At 42.2% G+C, this 16,549-nt stretch overlaps 1 protein-coding gene and 1 long non-coding RNA gene across 3 annotated transcripts in view; both read right to left on the bottom strand.

The window, feature by feature from the left end:
• Positions 1 to 16,549, bottom strand: part of SMPD3 (sphingomyelin phosphodiesterase 3) — a 251,449-nt gene that overhangs the window by 152,472 nt on the left and 82,428 nt on the right. For both annotated transcript variants that reach the window (XR_014158881.1, XM_081871572.1), the window contains exon 3: positions 8,926 to 10,549. Coding sequence is in view for 1 of the 2 variants with exons in the window: in XM_081871572.1 (XP_081727698.1) it covers positions 8,926 to 10,272 (1,347 nt within the window). In the remaining variant the exon portion in view is untranslated. The remainder of the gene's footprint in view (positions 1 to 8,925; positions 10,550 to 16,549) is intronic.
• Positions 1 to 16,549, bottom strand: part of LOC309347251 — a 154,812-nt gene that overhangs the window by 74,911 nt on the left and 63,352 nt on the right. The gene's annotated exons all lie outside the window — the stretch shown is intronic.

Below are 16,549 nucleotides of genomic sequence, written 5' to 3'. Positions count from 1 at the left end.
TGTTTGTTATTGTTATTAAAACCTAGCAAAAGTTATTTTGCGTTTCCTGCATGTGCGGTCTCCCTAGCACGCCTTCTGCAGTGCAACTAATCTGCAAATAGCCAGCACCTCTACCCCCAATTGGGTGTTCTGGGGTCCTTCCCCCCATTTATTGTTTTATCCCTTAAATATATTTTGTATACTTCTGCAAACCATGGGAGTTCCCTTGAATCTTCTGATACCTCCCTCCTGTTCATTTCTCCAGGCAGATTTTAAAGGATTTTCCATTACAAATTTGCCTGGAAACAGGATGAGGCAGACTTAGTCCCATCCTCTCTGAAAACTGGGATGGATCAGACTTTTATAGGTCCAATCATCCCTATGTGCAACAGTCCCATTGCCTGGTACCTCTGAAAGGTAAAGGGAATGAATGAATGTGGTGGCAACTAAACGCCCCGTTATCTCTACGATGGTGATTCCCAGAAATAAAGAAAAGCAGGAAACAATGAGATAGCTAATCACATTCTTATTTAAAGGAGGGCCTATTCTGCTTAATAGTCAAAGGAAAGAGCTGCCCACTGTTGCTTTTCTCTTAAGATTCTCGTGCACATAGAATGTGTGGAATCCAGCCAAGTCTTGCATTAGCAGAGGCTGTGTGTGTGTATATATAAAATATTTAGATTACTGCCTAGGAATAAATGGGAAGCTGCTTTTAAAAGCTGATGCAGAAATTCCCAGGATAGGTATGTAGGCAGAAATAAGCACAAGGTGCTTGCAAAACCCTAGAACGGTTACTAGACCTCTGAGGGTTTGTCCAGCTGTACTTGTAAATAGGCAACACAGTGGGACTTATCAGAGTTCACACACAAGGCTTACACTAGCCCAGTTCAATTTTGGACTTCTTCCTTCCTTCCTTCCTTCCTTCCTTCCTTCCTTCCTTCCTTCCTTCCTCAGCTCCGAGCTTCATTTAAAAAATAAATAAAAATGCTACCCTATCTTTCTTCCTTAGCAGAACTCAAAGTAAGGCTTTCTGGGGATTTCCCATCCAGGAACTGACCTGCTTAGCCGGCTCCCTCCAGATGTTTCGGACTACAACTTTCATTAGCCTCCACCCAGAAGGGCCTGGTGGAAATTGAAGTCCAAAACACCCAGAAGGTGACAGGCTGGGGATGGGTGCTCTGATCACTACATCATACTGGCCATGTTTAATGCTCCCTTCAGTTTGTGATTCGCCATGGGGAGTGCTGCTGCTGAAGAAAAATAAGTCTAAAACTTCATTGAGCCGATGGAGCTAGTTTGCTGACTCTTTAGTTCTTGAACAACGTAATTGCAAGAACAACAAGCAAACAAGACAGTTTGGAACTCATGACAGACCACACTACAGCATGGCTTGGAAAATCTTATGGTGATCGATGAGATTTAGGCACCCATAGTTACTATCCAAAATGTATAATATATTGTTAGATTGGGATACAAAAGACGAAGAAATTAAGGAAGTTATGGTGAAGTGGGCGATAGACCTGGGGCATAACATAGAATTTGAAAAATGGTCAAAGCTGTGGAATGAGGGAATAAAATTTACGGCGAGTGTTGCAATCAGAGAAAATTTAGAGAAGATGATATACAGATGGTATATAACACCAGAGAAACTAAATAGAATGTATAAGACTGGTAATAAGGCCTGCTGGAAATGCAAAATAAAAGAAGGTAACTTTATACACATGTGGTGGACATGTGAGGAAATGAAAAAATTCTGGAACATGATATATGATGAATTGAAAAAAATATTTAGATACACGTTCCCTAAAAAACCAGAGGCCTTTTTATTAGGTATGATTGGGGAGGAAATTAAGAAAGAAGATAAAACTTTATTCCAATATTCAACGGCAGCGGCCAGAATGTTAATCGCTCAAAATTGGAAAAGCACGCATATACCAACCGTAAGGGAGTGGCAAACAAAACTATACGATTTTGTTGAATTGGCAAAAATGACGCAGAGAATTAGAGAACAAAAGAATACAAAGTTGAAAAACGATTGGTCTAAATTCATGGCATATATAGAAACTAACTTTAAAAACCTACCAACTATAGCAGGTCTAATATAAAACTTCCGATGTGCAAACTAACAATCAACATCAGCGGTAAAAGCGATATTGTAAAAAAAATCAGAAATCCGAAATCAATAGGGAAGGAAGTCAGATAGCGTGTGATTTGTATTGGTCTAATGTTTATTTTTTATCTCTATCTTTTTTATTTTTTCTCTTTTCTGACCTGTCCCTTTTTCTTTTTTCTTTTTTTTTACTTTTTGCAATGGTGCCCTTATATTTTTTATTTAATGTTTTGTGTTTTACTTTTTTGTGAGTATGTGAAGAATGAAACTTAATAAAGAGAAATAATAATAATAAAAAAAGAGATTTAGGCACCCATACCTTTGCACCCAGCATGCTTAATAAAATGCTTTGCACAAGATTTTTGGAAATGGCACCGATGTTGCTCCAGTGCACTTTCTAGCTAGGCTAGAGGATCTGAGCAAGATTTACTGATTTGTTTTATTTGGAGTCCTGGCAGTAAACAAGTCCCTCCATCCCATCTTAGTGAAGACTTGGGAGTTGATAATTAAGTCTATCAATCCTCATAGTAGCTGGAAAAGAGGCTTACTTTCCTGCAAGAGGGGTGGAAAAACAGCTGCCAGCTTGCCTGGATGGGTCATAAATCAATGACTCAGCTCTGGGCAGCTGGAAACAGACTGGTTTTTTAATCCCTTAATCCTTAATATATGCACATGCTGAAGGGAGTCAGTGAAATGAATGATGCCCAGATTTTGGAGAGGTTTGGCTTCTTCTTTTTTGTTTTGTTTTTAATTTTATGAAAGCCCCGTACAGTAAAATAATCTAGATTTACACACTGCTGCCCATCAGAGCAGATAAAAGCTGTGCTAGATGGATCAAGAATGCTTTGTCTTGGTACAAGGCACCTTTCTGTTTTGATCTTCAGTATGTTCCTACCCCTGCACCAAGGGTGGAGGCTATCTGTCAGTGGAGGGCAGATCCGAGTGGTGGGCTGGTCCAAGGGCCAATGTGGGCAGAACCCCCCTTCTCACTGTGTCTTTCCAGATCCCCCTTTTCTCCTCCCATTTCTCCTTACCCAGCAGGCTGCTGGTTGCCCCTTGTGCCACAGAAGCCTGCCAGTCTCAGGTTCCAAAACCCTCTCCCAACATAGATCTAACAGGTACCCTCACTTTTTACTTTCAGCTGACTCAGGGAGGCCTTTTTTATGTAGACAGGCCTCTGCACCTGTCTATTTTTTTTTTATTATCAGCCAGTCCCTGTAATCATATTGCACTTTTTAATGGTGTTTAATACATCACCATGTTATATTGGGTGTGTTTTGGTGGTATACAATACTTGAATGAATGAATGAATGAATGAATAACACACTTGCCAAAGCTCTGAACATGCAGGATAATTTTGAAATTAGACTAAAGTCTGCATGCAGGCCAGAAGCTGCCCACCCCTGCCCTATTTGGAAAGCCAGAGAGGATCCCTATCCCTAAAGGACCACCTTTCCACGTATCTTTCCCTACCTTTTACCACCTGCCCATAATCTGAGGCTCTCCTCTGAGTGCCACCGCCAAGGGAGGTCCAGCAGGTGGCAACAAGAGAACAGGCCTTTTCTGTAATAGCCCCTGATTATTGCAATGCTTTCTCCAAGGAGACCTGCCTGATACCTGCTTTGTTATTATTTTGGTACTAGGCACAGATATTTTCTCTCTCCTCCATGCATTCTGGCTGCCCCAATCATTGGATGTTTGTTTTGTTTTGGTGTTCATCTCCAGTTGGGTGCGGTGATTACAATAGGGATGAACCCATGTTAATATTCTGAGTATGTTTTTAACATGCTTTCATCATTTTCATGGTGTTTTTATTTTTTACTTGTGTTGTAAATCGCTTTGGGGACTTTTTTTGTAGTGGGAAGCGACATACAAATGTAACAAACCTAGAACAAGTTCCCTTGGGAGCAATGCAAGTTGTGCCACCATTTTCAGTGGGGTTGTACAGGGAAAAACGTAGCTGCCCCCATGGAACCAACAACAGACAAGAGAGGAAGATCTCAGACCACCTTCTAAGTGTATGCATTTTTTAAATTAAAAAAGTTTCATGCAGAGGTTTGAGGGTTTTTTTTTTTAAAAAAAAAGATTTGTGCATATTCCTCCTAAAATATCCACATGGAACCAGAACAATGCAGGCAGTACTGTAGAACTCTGCAGAACTGGAACCAGTCAGAATTTGGTCTTGTGCCCATTGCTACCTTGTATGCAAAATGTCCCAGTTTTGGGCTCTAGCAATTGCCAGGAGATCTGGGAAAGACTGAAACCCTGCAGAGCTGTTGCGAATCATTGAAGATGCTACTGAGGTAGACAGATCAGTGATCTGCTTCATAAGAACATAAGAGACCTGCCGAAGCAGGCTGATGGCCCATCTACTCCAGCATCATGTTCTCACTGTGGCCAGCCAGATGCCCCTCATACAAGCAGGACCTCAGCACAGCAGCACTCTCTCTATTTGTGATTCCAAGCAACTGGTATTTAGAAGCACGCTGCCTCCAACCATGGAGAAAGAACATAGCCACTGTGGTCAGTAGCCACTGATAGCCTTAACCACCACCACCCATGAATTTGTCTATACCCCCTTTAAAGCCACCCAGGTTTATGACCATCACTGAATCTTGTGGTAGTGAATTCCAAAGGTTAACTGTGTGTTGTGTGAATAAGTGCTTCTTTGCATCTGTCCGGAAGCTTCCAAGCTTCAGCTTCAGTGGATGGCCCCAGTGGGTTCTCGTATCATGAGAGAGGTTCTCCCTACCCATTTCCCGCCCACCATTTTCAAGAAAGCATCCTTTAAGAATTGGAGGGCATGGCTTGCTTAATTGGCAAATGGGACCCAGGTCTTGGAATCCTCCGAGATTTATTGCATTCCGTTGCCAAAGAGTTCCCCGTCGGCCCCTGCAAACTGTTTGCTGCAGTGTTGATAAAGAACAAGGGACGGAAAGTACAGCCAAAAGTCCAAGTAAGAGCTTGGGCAGGAGATGAGCCAGCAGCTCCCCCAGCTCATAAACTGACAGATGCGTCACACAGTAAAGTCAGTGCAACTGGGTTTATGAGATGGGCAAAGTCCATGGCCACTGAGATCATAACGCCTGCCTTTTCTTCCCTGCCTTCACAATAGCTCTTTTTGCATCTCTCTCTCACAGATGTGTTTTTGCCAGGGATGGGCAACATTTTGGTTTCTCTCTGTTTCTCATTTCCCCAATCTCAAATTCACTTATCCACACATATTTGCAGAACAATTTTCCTTAATGTAATGTACTTTCATATGCTGCTTTTCACTAACATATGCATTTTTATTCACACTGAGAGAAGACCGAGGTTGATGGGGAATATCCCTATTCATCTGAATGGACTAGGACCCACTGCCTAGCTCCTTGTCCCTCCCGTATCAACAGCAAAAGCAGAAGGCAGAATAAGAAAGATGGCACACATTTTCTTAATTTGCCACCATCTATACAGGCCAGAGAAGCCCACTTTGCTTGGGGCCTGGCTTACAGCAAATGGAACGCCAGACTCATTTGCCCGGAAGAAAGGAACAACTGAAATTTTACTAACTTTGTAAATGTAGGTGGAAAACAGGCAGGGGCTCACTGCGAGCAGATGGCAGGAGAGTTCAGCAAATAGCTCCGCCCCTTTGATTTGCAAACAGCTCAGGTTGAATACAGAGATTTCAAACTCTTAGAATATTTTTCCAAAAAAGGTTTTTAATGCTACAACTCTTCGTCTATTCTCACACTGCTCCAGGAAAAAAAAATTCCCTTCTAAATAGATGGTCACCACTCAGAATTTTGTTCAGTCTGCACTTTAAAGCAAGCTGCCCTAATTCACACATTCTGGACTATTTATTTATTTAATCAATTTACTATTTTTAAAAAAATCTCAATACCATTTCCATTAAAAAAGTCAAAATTCTAAATAATACATTAAAACATAACATTGATGAAAATAACTATGGATAATATCAACTAAAAATATCCCATATAGCAGAAAGTCAAAATGCTCAAGAAACTTTTTAAAAAGGCAACTACTAAGCAGTTCAACCAAGCAATTAGAGCTGGGAAAGGCCTAAATGAAAAGATATGTGTGTGGAATTTTGGCAACATAAACCTGATTGGGGAGGGAGTGTAGCTCAGTGATAAAGGATCTTGCATGCAGAAGGGCAAAGGTTCAATCCTTGACATCTCTGAGTAGGGCTGCAAGTGATCACTGTCTGAGTTCCTGCCTGTCAATGTAGACAATACTGAGCTAAATGGACCAATGGTCCAATGTAATGGTTTCCTATGTTCCTAAAACATGCTTCTCCTGGGCAGGTCTGTGTTTCATTCCATAGCAACAACAAAGGGACCCCTGACCGTTAAGTCTAGTCGCGGACGACTCTGGGGTTGCGGCGCTCATCTCGCTTTAATGGCCGAGGGAGCTGGCGTTTGTCCACAGACAGCTTCCAGGTCATGTGGCCAGCATGACTAAGCCACTTCTGGTGAACCAGAGCAGCACACGGAAATGCCGTTTACCTTCCTGCTGGAGCGGTACCTATTTATCTACTTGCACTTTGACGTGCTTTCGAACTGCTAGGTTGACAGGAGCAGGGACTGAGCAACGGGAGCTCACCCTGTTGCGGGGATTCAAACTGCTGACCTTCTGATTGGCAAACCCTAGGCTCTGTGGTTTGACCACAGCACCACCCTATTACAAGGAATTAAATATTACAAGCGCAATACTCTATGCTAATTAACCAAGATATAGAAAGGAAAATTAAAGCGATGAAACAAAAGAGATTTGAATTTGCAAAATAAACCAGGAAAGTTATTAGCCTGGCAACTGAAGAAAGAAAAAGAAAAAAAGGATAATCCATAGTCCGCTAAAAAATGGAACCTCCATAATCAATCAAAAAGAGATAAGACACACATTTGTTAAATTCTACATAGACCTTTCTAAGAAAGAGCAAGAAAACGCAGAATTGATATTGGAGTATTTGGAAGAATGTAAATTGGACAAATATCAGAAGAAAATGCAAAGATATTAAATACTCCAATATCAATGATGGAAATGCAAAGGGCACTAAGTCAAATTAAGAACAAATATGGACAAACAATGATTAACATATAAAGAAATCTTAGATCTTACAGGACAGAAACCAAGGTTGAAAAACCCCAAGGAACTAAAAAAATTACTAACAGATTGGTTACAGATACATCAGATTAGCAAACTTTATAAGATTGATAAAAAATGGATTTGCAGAACAAAAATCCCAATTTGCAAAAAATTTATTAGATACAAAAGAAAAAGTATTATCAAAAATGTACGAACTGCTGCTAGAGTGGGATACAAAAGAGGAATTTGTGAAATCAAATATGATTAAATGGGCACAGGATGTGGGTCATAACACTGATTATGAGCTGTGGGATAATTTATGGACAGTAAATATCATTTTTATGGTGTGTTATACATTAAAGGAAAATATGATGAAAATGACCCACAGATGGTATTTAACACCTACCAAACTAGTGAAAATGTTTTAAAAAAGAAAAAGGTAAATGTTGGAAATGCAATGAAGTTAGAGGGACCCTTTTTCCACATGTGGTGGTCCTGTAAAGTAATCAGGGAATTCTGAGAATTAATTTATAATGAATTAAAAAAGATATTAAAAAGAAAACCTTCCCAAAAAAGTCCAAGACATTCCTTTTGGGAATGGTAACAACAGAAATCCCTAAAAAACAAAAAACAAAAATTATTATATGCCACCACTGTGGCTAGAATCTTATTGGCACAAAGGTGGAGAACGAAGACGGTACCCACCAAGGAAGAGTGGCAGTTTTAAATGCTTGAATATGCTGAATTGGCAGGCATAATGAATAGGGTAAGAGAAAAGGACGATAAAGAATACAAGGATTGGGAAATGTTTATTGAATATTTTAAGAACCAGCATAAACAAGTCTTGAGTTAATCCAGCAGAATAGGAGTTAATAGAATTTAACAAAGGGAGAAATTCAAAGATTAAAAATTTGGAATACGTGATTTAATAGATAAATAAAGAAACCAGAAAAAGGGTGGAAGGGGGGAGTCACCTGGTATTTAGTTATATGTTGAGATTGGCATGAAAGTTGTACAACTGGGGGGAGGAGGGAAGAGGTGGGTGGGATGTGTGTGTGTTTTGTCTCTGTATTAAAAATCCAAATAAAAAATAAAAAAGGTCACAATGGAAGTTTCCACTTCATCAGATGCATGGCATGTCATCCTCAGTTAGCAAGCATCTATCTGTCCGTGTGGTTGCTGGGCAGGTAAGGGAGTGAGCTTAGTGGCCAATGAAATGCAAAAAGAGCAGACAATAAAAGCAAAATGATTACGGTTGCCAATTAGCAAGGCAATTCTGGCAAGCATCTTGGCAAGGGTCACATAAGGAACACTCGGCTCTCCATGTGGGAGCCACCACGACCCACCTCCCCAGGGCTGCAAAGTTCACTGAGCTAAGGATTGTAAAATGTCAAAGAAATGATATAAAAATGTCAAAGAAATGATATAAAAGAGCTAGAGAGGAGGAGAGCGAAAATCATGGCCCATAAGGATGTTCTCGTTTGCAGGCCATATCAAAATGGATAAGGGCCACTCCCAGGACTTGGGACAGGTCCCATTCATTTTGATGCTGTGTTAGATGGACTAATGGTCTGACTCGGTATAAGGCAGCTTTCTATGTTCCAATGAAGCAGGGTGTTCTTTATTGCACACCACAAATTTTGTATTTGCATAGTGGCCTAGACATGCAAAGTACACACACATATATGCACTTGTCCTGCTTGCAGACCAGAAGGTCCCTGAATCAGTTTATATAGAAAGAGACCTACCTTGAGAAACAGGGCCCCCTTAGAAGACAAGGCGTCTGTTCCTTTTCCATTGGGATAACAGTGATAAGCAGCATCCATAACTGGATAGCGGCTGGCAAAAAGCAGGCCACTGTTCACAAACTTAAAGGTACAGCAGCCGTGGCAGCTGTAGACCCCAACATCGTACAGAATGTATTCAAAGTAATGGTGGAGCTCCTCTTTCAATTTCTCAGCCGCCCTTTTGTCAAACACTTCCTGCAAGCACAGGAAGTCCAAATTGGCAGGGAAGAAAGCGGAGATCTCGTGGTCAAAGAGCTCATCTGTGTTTCTCTTTTTTCTCAAGGAGGTCTTCTTCATCAGTGAGGCCTTGTAAAGGAGCTTGCTGTTGACAGTGCTCTGGTCCACAGGGCCGTCTGCGGCACGCACCTTCACTAGGGACTCTCGCGAGGCAGTGTAGCTATCTAGGCTCCCAGAATCCCCCTCTTTCTGCTTATGGTTCGGAGTCTGTCCTTTCAGGCTCTCGGCTTCAGATTCTGGTGATCGGTCTGCTGGCCCCTTGCTGTTATTGACTTGGCCACCAGTGCCATCTGCTTCCAGGTCTGAAATGTGCCCATTGTCCTCTCCACCTATGCGCACAATGCACGTGTTGCCATCTTCGCCCTCATTGGTATCTCCTCCAGCTTTGCCATCTCTACCATCTTCGCTGTTGTTCAAGCCGGAGTTGTCCCCTTTGTACTCCATCGAGGTTGTCCTCTTGATGCCCACATTGACTGCGCGGTTATTACTATCTCCGCCCTGAGGAGAGACCAGGCTGCTGAAGCTTGCTGCGCTGATGGACGTGTTTGTGGGGGAATCGATGTAGATTTTGATCTGTGGCCTGCTAGCCCCATTCCGTATCCGTCGCCCAACCTCCTTAGCACGGGCCTGTGTGTTGAAAACATTGTTCAATCTTGCCAAGGAGTCTGGGAGCAGGCAGACATTGGCGCTGCCAAAGCAGAAGCTTTTCCCGTTGCTGGCGGCCTTCCACTCCGTGAGCAACGTGCTTCCATGGATCTGGCTCTTGTCTTGCAGCCTAGAGTAGACGTACGGTCGCCTAGCAGACTGGAGAGGGGACCAGAGCAGGAAGCCAATCAGGGCAAAAGGCAGAGAGACCACCAGCAGTGCCAGGTAAATTGGAGTGGTGATGATGATGCACAGAGCGTGAAAGTAGCACGGATCATCTCCCCTTTGGCGCTTCTCATAGGTGGTAGGCACAAAGGAGGCTATAAGCCTGTCTCCAAGCCAATAACATGGGAAGATCAAGCCCCAGGAGAAAGAGTGCAGTGCTGACAGAAAGCCGTTTGGAAATGGGGAAGTGTATAAAACCATTGCAACTCAGTTAGGACACCCTTTCAGGACCTTCTACATGGTGTCATCACCGCCCACCAGCCATCAGAATGTGCGTTTGCAGACAAAAAAAATAAAAACAAAATGTCCTAGCGAAGTTGTGTCTTCTAGACTGCAAGAAGCAGTTATCACCTTAGGAACACCATTTCATTTCGCGATAGTGAGAAGGAAGCGAAGCAACCATTCCTTTGGATGTTTGGCCTCTGTAGACTTCAGAGTGTATCATTGCTCATCACAAGAAGCCATGGCAGAAGTTCACCTGCGAAGACAAAAAGAACAAGAATGCTCATATTCAGAGGTGTCCACGGAAGGGAAGAGCTATCAGAATTTTAAAGCTGTAATATTCCCCACAAACAGTCAACCAAGGGTTCCAGGATGATACCTCCACACACCAGTCTGGCCACCAGCATCTCCTATGGCACCTGCAAAAGGTCTCATTAAGTATCTCTTCAGAAATCCACAATGCATGAGTAACACTTTGCTCTTCCTGACAAGTACCTGTTTACACTGGTTCAGCCTCTCCTCCATTGCACATGCACCCTCAGGCATCCCCACACTTCATTGGATGTCAGGATTGGACACCCACCTTCCCACCAGTTTTGGACAGAGGAGCAATGCAAAGCACTTAGTGAGTGTGATGGTGGTTGACATAGGTGCCTTTTCTCCAAGGATTGGGTGGGGAAGCATGCTCACAACTTTTTGTGGTCCTGTCTCTTTTTCTGCTTTTTAAGAAATGTATCTTGCCAAACACCCTATGGCAGCCATATTCTGACTGGTGCCAAGGGCACTTTCTCAAACATCCTACTGGCCCAAAAAGGTTGGCGATACCTGCACTAAACCATACAAACTGAGGGCTGCAGCCATAAAGGTTCTATGCGGTCCTGACCCCCTCAATAATATTTCATGCCCCTCCCTGAATATTCAGCTTTCATGAAAAAAATGTAAGCTTTTTATAGAGGTATAAAGGAAAACATGTAGGCAGTGTTCTACCCAAGTCCATGCAAAGTAGCACACCTCATTCTGCCTTCTTGTGTTTTGGCCAATGAGTGCAAAGATAACCCATGCTGTTAACCTCGTGATTAAGAAGAGAAGACATTGCAAAAGCAACAGAGCCCCTCCTGCCCTTCTCTCCACAATAGTGAAGCATACTCAGTAACCTGCTCTTCCAGAAGTCGGTTTGGAAAAGGAGGCAGAGGGGTTGTTCCACAGGAGTTTGGAAGAGGCCTGGATATTTACGCTTGTTGTCAAGAGTTACAGATTTATCTGGGTTCCTGATCTACCACCAGATATAGTTGTGGGATGAAGCAGAGAATTCCTGCAAGGAACTGTGAGCTGTATCCTGATCAGAACATGTCCTTGGAACTTTGAAATCTCTGAAACGGTTACATCTTTACATGGTTTTTCTTTCTTTTCCTTCTGTCCAGTGCAGCTTCTTAGGTGGGATGGAAATGTGATAACAAATAAATCAGCAAGTCCCAGGCCAGCACAGGGTTGGGCATCATCAGGCACTTGCTGAGGCCCATGGCCCTAAGAACGTGCCCCCTGCCTACCTCCACAGCCCCCTGGGGCCGAATCTGCTCTTCCTTGCTATTGCTGACTGTCACCTTGGGGTATGCCAGCACTGGCAAGCAGGAGGTGATGAAGCTGCACCCCACTCTGAGATTTTCTCCTTCCTATTTATCCTCACAGCAACACTTTGAGGTAGGTTTAGGCTGAAATACTCAAGGGGGAAAACTGGTCACCCAGTGAGCTTCACGGGGGCTTAGTGGGGACTTGATGCCAGGTTTTCCAGATTCTACTCTGGCCACAGAGTTCTTATTGTGCATAACCTTTGCCTCAATTTTTTAAAAGTGTGGTGGTCAGACTGCATTGGCAGCTTGGAGGGGATTTTATAATCTCTTTCTCTCGCCGTCTCTGCTTGGGCCACCACTGCTTCTTATCTCAGCTCTGCCTACCTCTTAGCAAAGGCAACTTGCCAGTTATCTGCAGGTTCTTCTTAGACAGCATTATGCGTGTCTTGCATTTTATCACTTAAGCTAATCAGGCTTGAAACAGCAGAGAAATCTAGGGACTGGACAAGAAAAGGATGGAAAGAGGCATAATTCCAGGAAGCAGCATATACTGTGGTCCTGAGACATTGTGGAGTGCTGGTGAAAATGTCCCCCCCCCCCCAAGGAACTGTAAAATGTACTATTGTGAGAATTCTCTTTGTGCAGAACAAGGTAAATCAAGCAGTACTTGAGGGTCTTCTGGCCACTGACATGGGTGCAAGTTGCATTGCGGAGCACACAACACATCCCCCAAATGGGGGCTGTGTGCCAGTGGAGGGTGGGGCCAGAGGGGAAAGTGGGTGGGGTTACCTTTGTACAGAAACACAAAAGCCAGAAGTTGCTTTCTACACACAGACTGCAGCATCCTCCATCCAGGCGAGAGCAAGAGGAACGATCACAGTTCAAGCAAAAGATGCAGGCTGCAAAGCAAGGCTGGGGTGTGTGTGTGTGGCCTGGGGAGAATCACAAGGGATGGATAGAGAGGCATTGAGGGCCAAATCTGGCCCCTGGAAGCCTCTGGTGTCAAGGTGAGGAACCTGCGGCCCTCTAGATGTTTTTGGAGTACAATCCCTGTCACCCTTGGCCATTGGCTATCCTGTCTGTGGCTGATGTAAGTCCTATATACACTTACCGGGGAGGAGATCCCACTGAACTGAATGGGACTTACTTCTGAGTAGACGTGTCTAGGATTGCACTGGAAACATTTAGTTGTTTGGGGGGGAAATGTCTGAGGCTGCAACCCTATGAAGACACTTACCTAGAAGTAAGTCTCACGAAATTCAGGAATGCTTCTTTTTGAGCAGAAATGCATAGGATTAAGTTTTTTCATATGGTGTGTGGGTTGTTTAAATGCGTAACAAATTGGCCAAATCTTCTGTGACATGGTTTATACATTTGTATATTTCTAGATTTGCTACGGCCAATGGCTAAGGAATGTAATGCCACTAATTGAGCTTCTGCCTGTGGTTCATCGCTCAGAAGCTAAGCTATTATGTGCCTGACTTTGGAAATTAATGTGTTTGCAAACAGCTTTAAATGCTATTGAATGAGAATGTATGTTAAGACAACTTTCTCTAAGAAGTTAAACTAAAACTCAGTGGAGCAAAACAGCAGTTTGCTGTGGAGGATGAAAAAGCCAATCTGGCAAGCAACGCAAAACACTCCCCACAAGTAGAAAATGAACATAGTGGGAAGAAGGTTGGGAAGATAGCTTTATTTATATCTTACAAGGGGGACTGTTCTGATGTGGCACAGCACAGTCCAGCACATCTTGCTCCACAAACCACATGTTGTGACCAGGGCCAGATTTAGGTTTGATGAGGCCCTAAGCTACTGAAGGTAATAGGGCCCTTTATATGTCCAGCTGTCCTTTGCCAACAACAAACTGTCGCTGTTTTTTGTGCTGAATATATGCTATATGGTAATATATGGACCTAATAGGTATCTAAAGCCCTTTGCACATAACAAAATATGTATTTTATCAAAGTAATTTGTTTTTTATCTTATATTTTGGAAATGTACACCCAGGTTTTTTTCATTTAATTTTTTTGGGGCCCCCAAGAGAGTGGGGCCCTAAGCTATAGCTTGTTTAGCTTATACGTAAATCCGGCACTGGTTGTGATAAATGGAGTGTTCCACTTGGACTAAGTTTCAATCCCTACCCAACCTCAAAGCTTATTGATTAATCTTAGCTACACTCAGCCAAGCCCTACCTCACTGGGTTGCTGCGCAGATAAAATGGAGGCAGGCATGGTAGGTTGGGATCTTCCTACAGTCTATCAGCATCAGTTTATTTCTGTTCCCCAATAGTTTAATGATGGCAACAAAAATGTGCCCCCTCCCCTTTTAAATTTGGCTGTGGAAATGAAGGCCCCCTTGGAAATAACCAGGAGGGGACACTGGTGTTAAAGGACTGTGGAACAAACTCCCAAGGCTAAGAATGTACCTCTGTTTTTAATTCTAACTGTGGGCACCAGTAAATACCAGATATAATCTAAACTCTGCGCAAGTAAATCAGGATGAATCTACTAGGGGTTGTATTCAACCAAGACTTTACTTGGAAATTAATGACTACAACTAACTTAGGTCCATTTATTTTGTTGGGTCTACTCCAACTAGAAGTTAGTTGACTATAACCCAGCAATAGTTTGGAAAGTTGTTTGTTTGTCCGTTCACTCTGCATCTGAAGATAACCTAGCCAAATGTAGCATGATGGTTCCTGAGATCAAGGAGCAGGTTTTCATTTAGGTTTTGTTACAGTTTGGAGCCATTTTGAACCAAGGTGCTAGACTGAACCTTTCAAACCTGCATGGATTTTAACTAATGATTTTGAAACTGCGTTGATGTTTTTGGTTTCTTAGAATGCCTAAGTAATGCTGGGCACGATACTGCAAATGCTCCATAAATAGGAACCAGGCAGAGGGCCTTCTCAGTAATGGTGCCTGCCTTGTGGAAAGCCCTCCCTTCAGATGTCAAGGAAATAAACAACTATCTGACTTTTAGAAGACATCTGAAGGCAACCCTGTTTAGGGAAGTTTTTAATGTTGGATGTTTTATCGTGTTTTTAATATTCTGTTGGGACTCACCCAGAGTGGCTGGGGAAAAATAAATTATTATTATTATTATTTTATTTTATTATTATTATTATTATTATTATTATTATTATTATTATTATAGGTCACCTGGAAGAGTCCTGCATGGAGTTTACACCTGGCTCTGCTTGGTAGACTGTGAAGACCTATGGGTGCTTTTTAAAAAACAAAAAACAAAACCCAATTAAAATATAGATTCAGCTTAAGAAATAATGCCAGAGGGTCTAGGAATGGTAGATTTGAATTTTAGAGATGGCAGAGGGATTCAGTAATGAAATTGAACTAAATGTAGGCTTCTTGGTCCAGTGTACCAAGGTAACATGATCCCATAATTATCCAAGAGAAGGGAACAACCATGAAGAACTCTCAGCAGTCTGCTGGGTACTTAGCATGCTTTGAAGAAACCCCAGCCTGATTGTGTAATTACCCAGCAGAACAGGGGTAATTGGTCTCTGGGGTAAACAACATACGGTCCTTCAGGGTGTGGAGATACCAAATAGAGAAGGGACTCATCATGCACCCCTTGCAAAAAGATGGCATTTGCTTCCAGTGGGAATAGTTGAATGCAATATAAGAGCTTTGATTTGCATGTAATAGCTAGGTTCCCTTTCCCACTCTTTATTTTTATTTTAAACTACCCACATAAGATAAGCCACAGCAGCCAAAGACAGATTCCAGGGTTATTCCCTCCACATTAAAAAGATCCATAAGTATCCGTTTGAGAAAAGCTTTTAGGATGGAATAGAGATCAAAGCAATCCCAAAAGAGTCTGACTTCTGGTTACAATCTTAGTTTCTGTACTGGATGGCTTGGCTCAGTATAGGGTGACGTGGCAAAAAATGAGATTTCTTAAATGACCCCCACCCCCAATCTAGGGCACAATTTCAGATCTCAGGAGGACAGAGACAAGGAGATTTCAGTGGGAGGAGAACATGATTCCTAGCCAACCATCAAGTGGGGAATCTGTGGGGCCCTCCAGATGTTTCAGGGTATCTACTTGCTCATTGGCCACCCAAAACAGCAGAAAAGATTGCATAGGCTAGTGTATATGCATCGGTGCAAATTTTGAAATTACTATAATTTAAATAGAAATACATTACATTGTTTATTAAATTTATATCTCAGCTTAATGATTGTTTCTTCTACGTTTTTACCTGTTTCTGTTTTATCTTTAAGCTTTTGGATGCTGCATGTTGCTTAAGTAATCTGAAGTAATCTTTTATATTTACAGTACTGAAATGTGTTTTTTGTGTTCTTGTATTTGCTATGTTATTGTTATGCTATTATGAAATTGTTTTTGTGCTGCTTAAAATGTCTTCCTGTTTCCTTTGTTGTAAGCCGCTATGAGCATTGTTGGATATTGTTCCTGTTTGGTTTTATTGATGGATTTAATATATATTTTTACTGTTTTAACTTTCTGTTATGTTTTTATTTCTTTTTTTGTACACCGCCACAATATTTTCAAATGGTAGGCAATTTTCCCATTCTTTAAACAGATAGATATTACTTAGAACATGTTCACATTGTACACTGAAAGAACGTTCAACACACTTTTAAAGCACAAAACCTTCTCCAAAGAGTCCTGGGAACTGTAATTTCCCCTCACAGAGCTACAAT

This window comes from Podarcis erhardii (genome assembly GCF_964252035.2).
Source record: "Podarcis erhardii genome assembly, chromosome: 7".
In the NCBI taxonomy this organism is placed as follows: Eukaryota; Metazoa; Chordata; class Lepidosauria; order Squamata; family Lacertidae; genus Podarcis; species Podarcis erhardii.
Note: the sequence above shows the minus strand (reverse complement) of the source record. Positions and strands in the feature narration are given on the sequence as shown.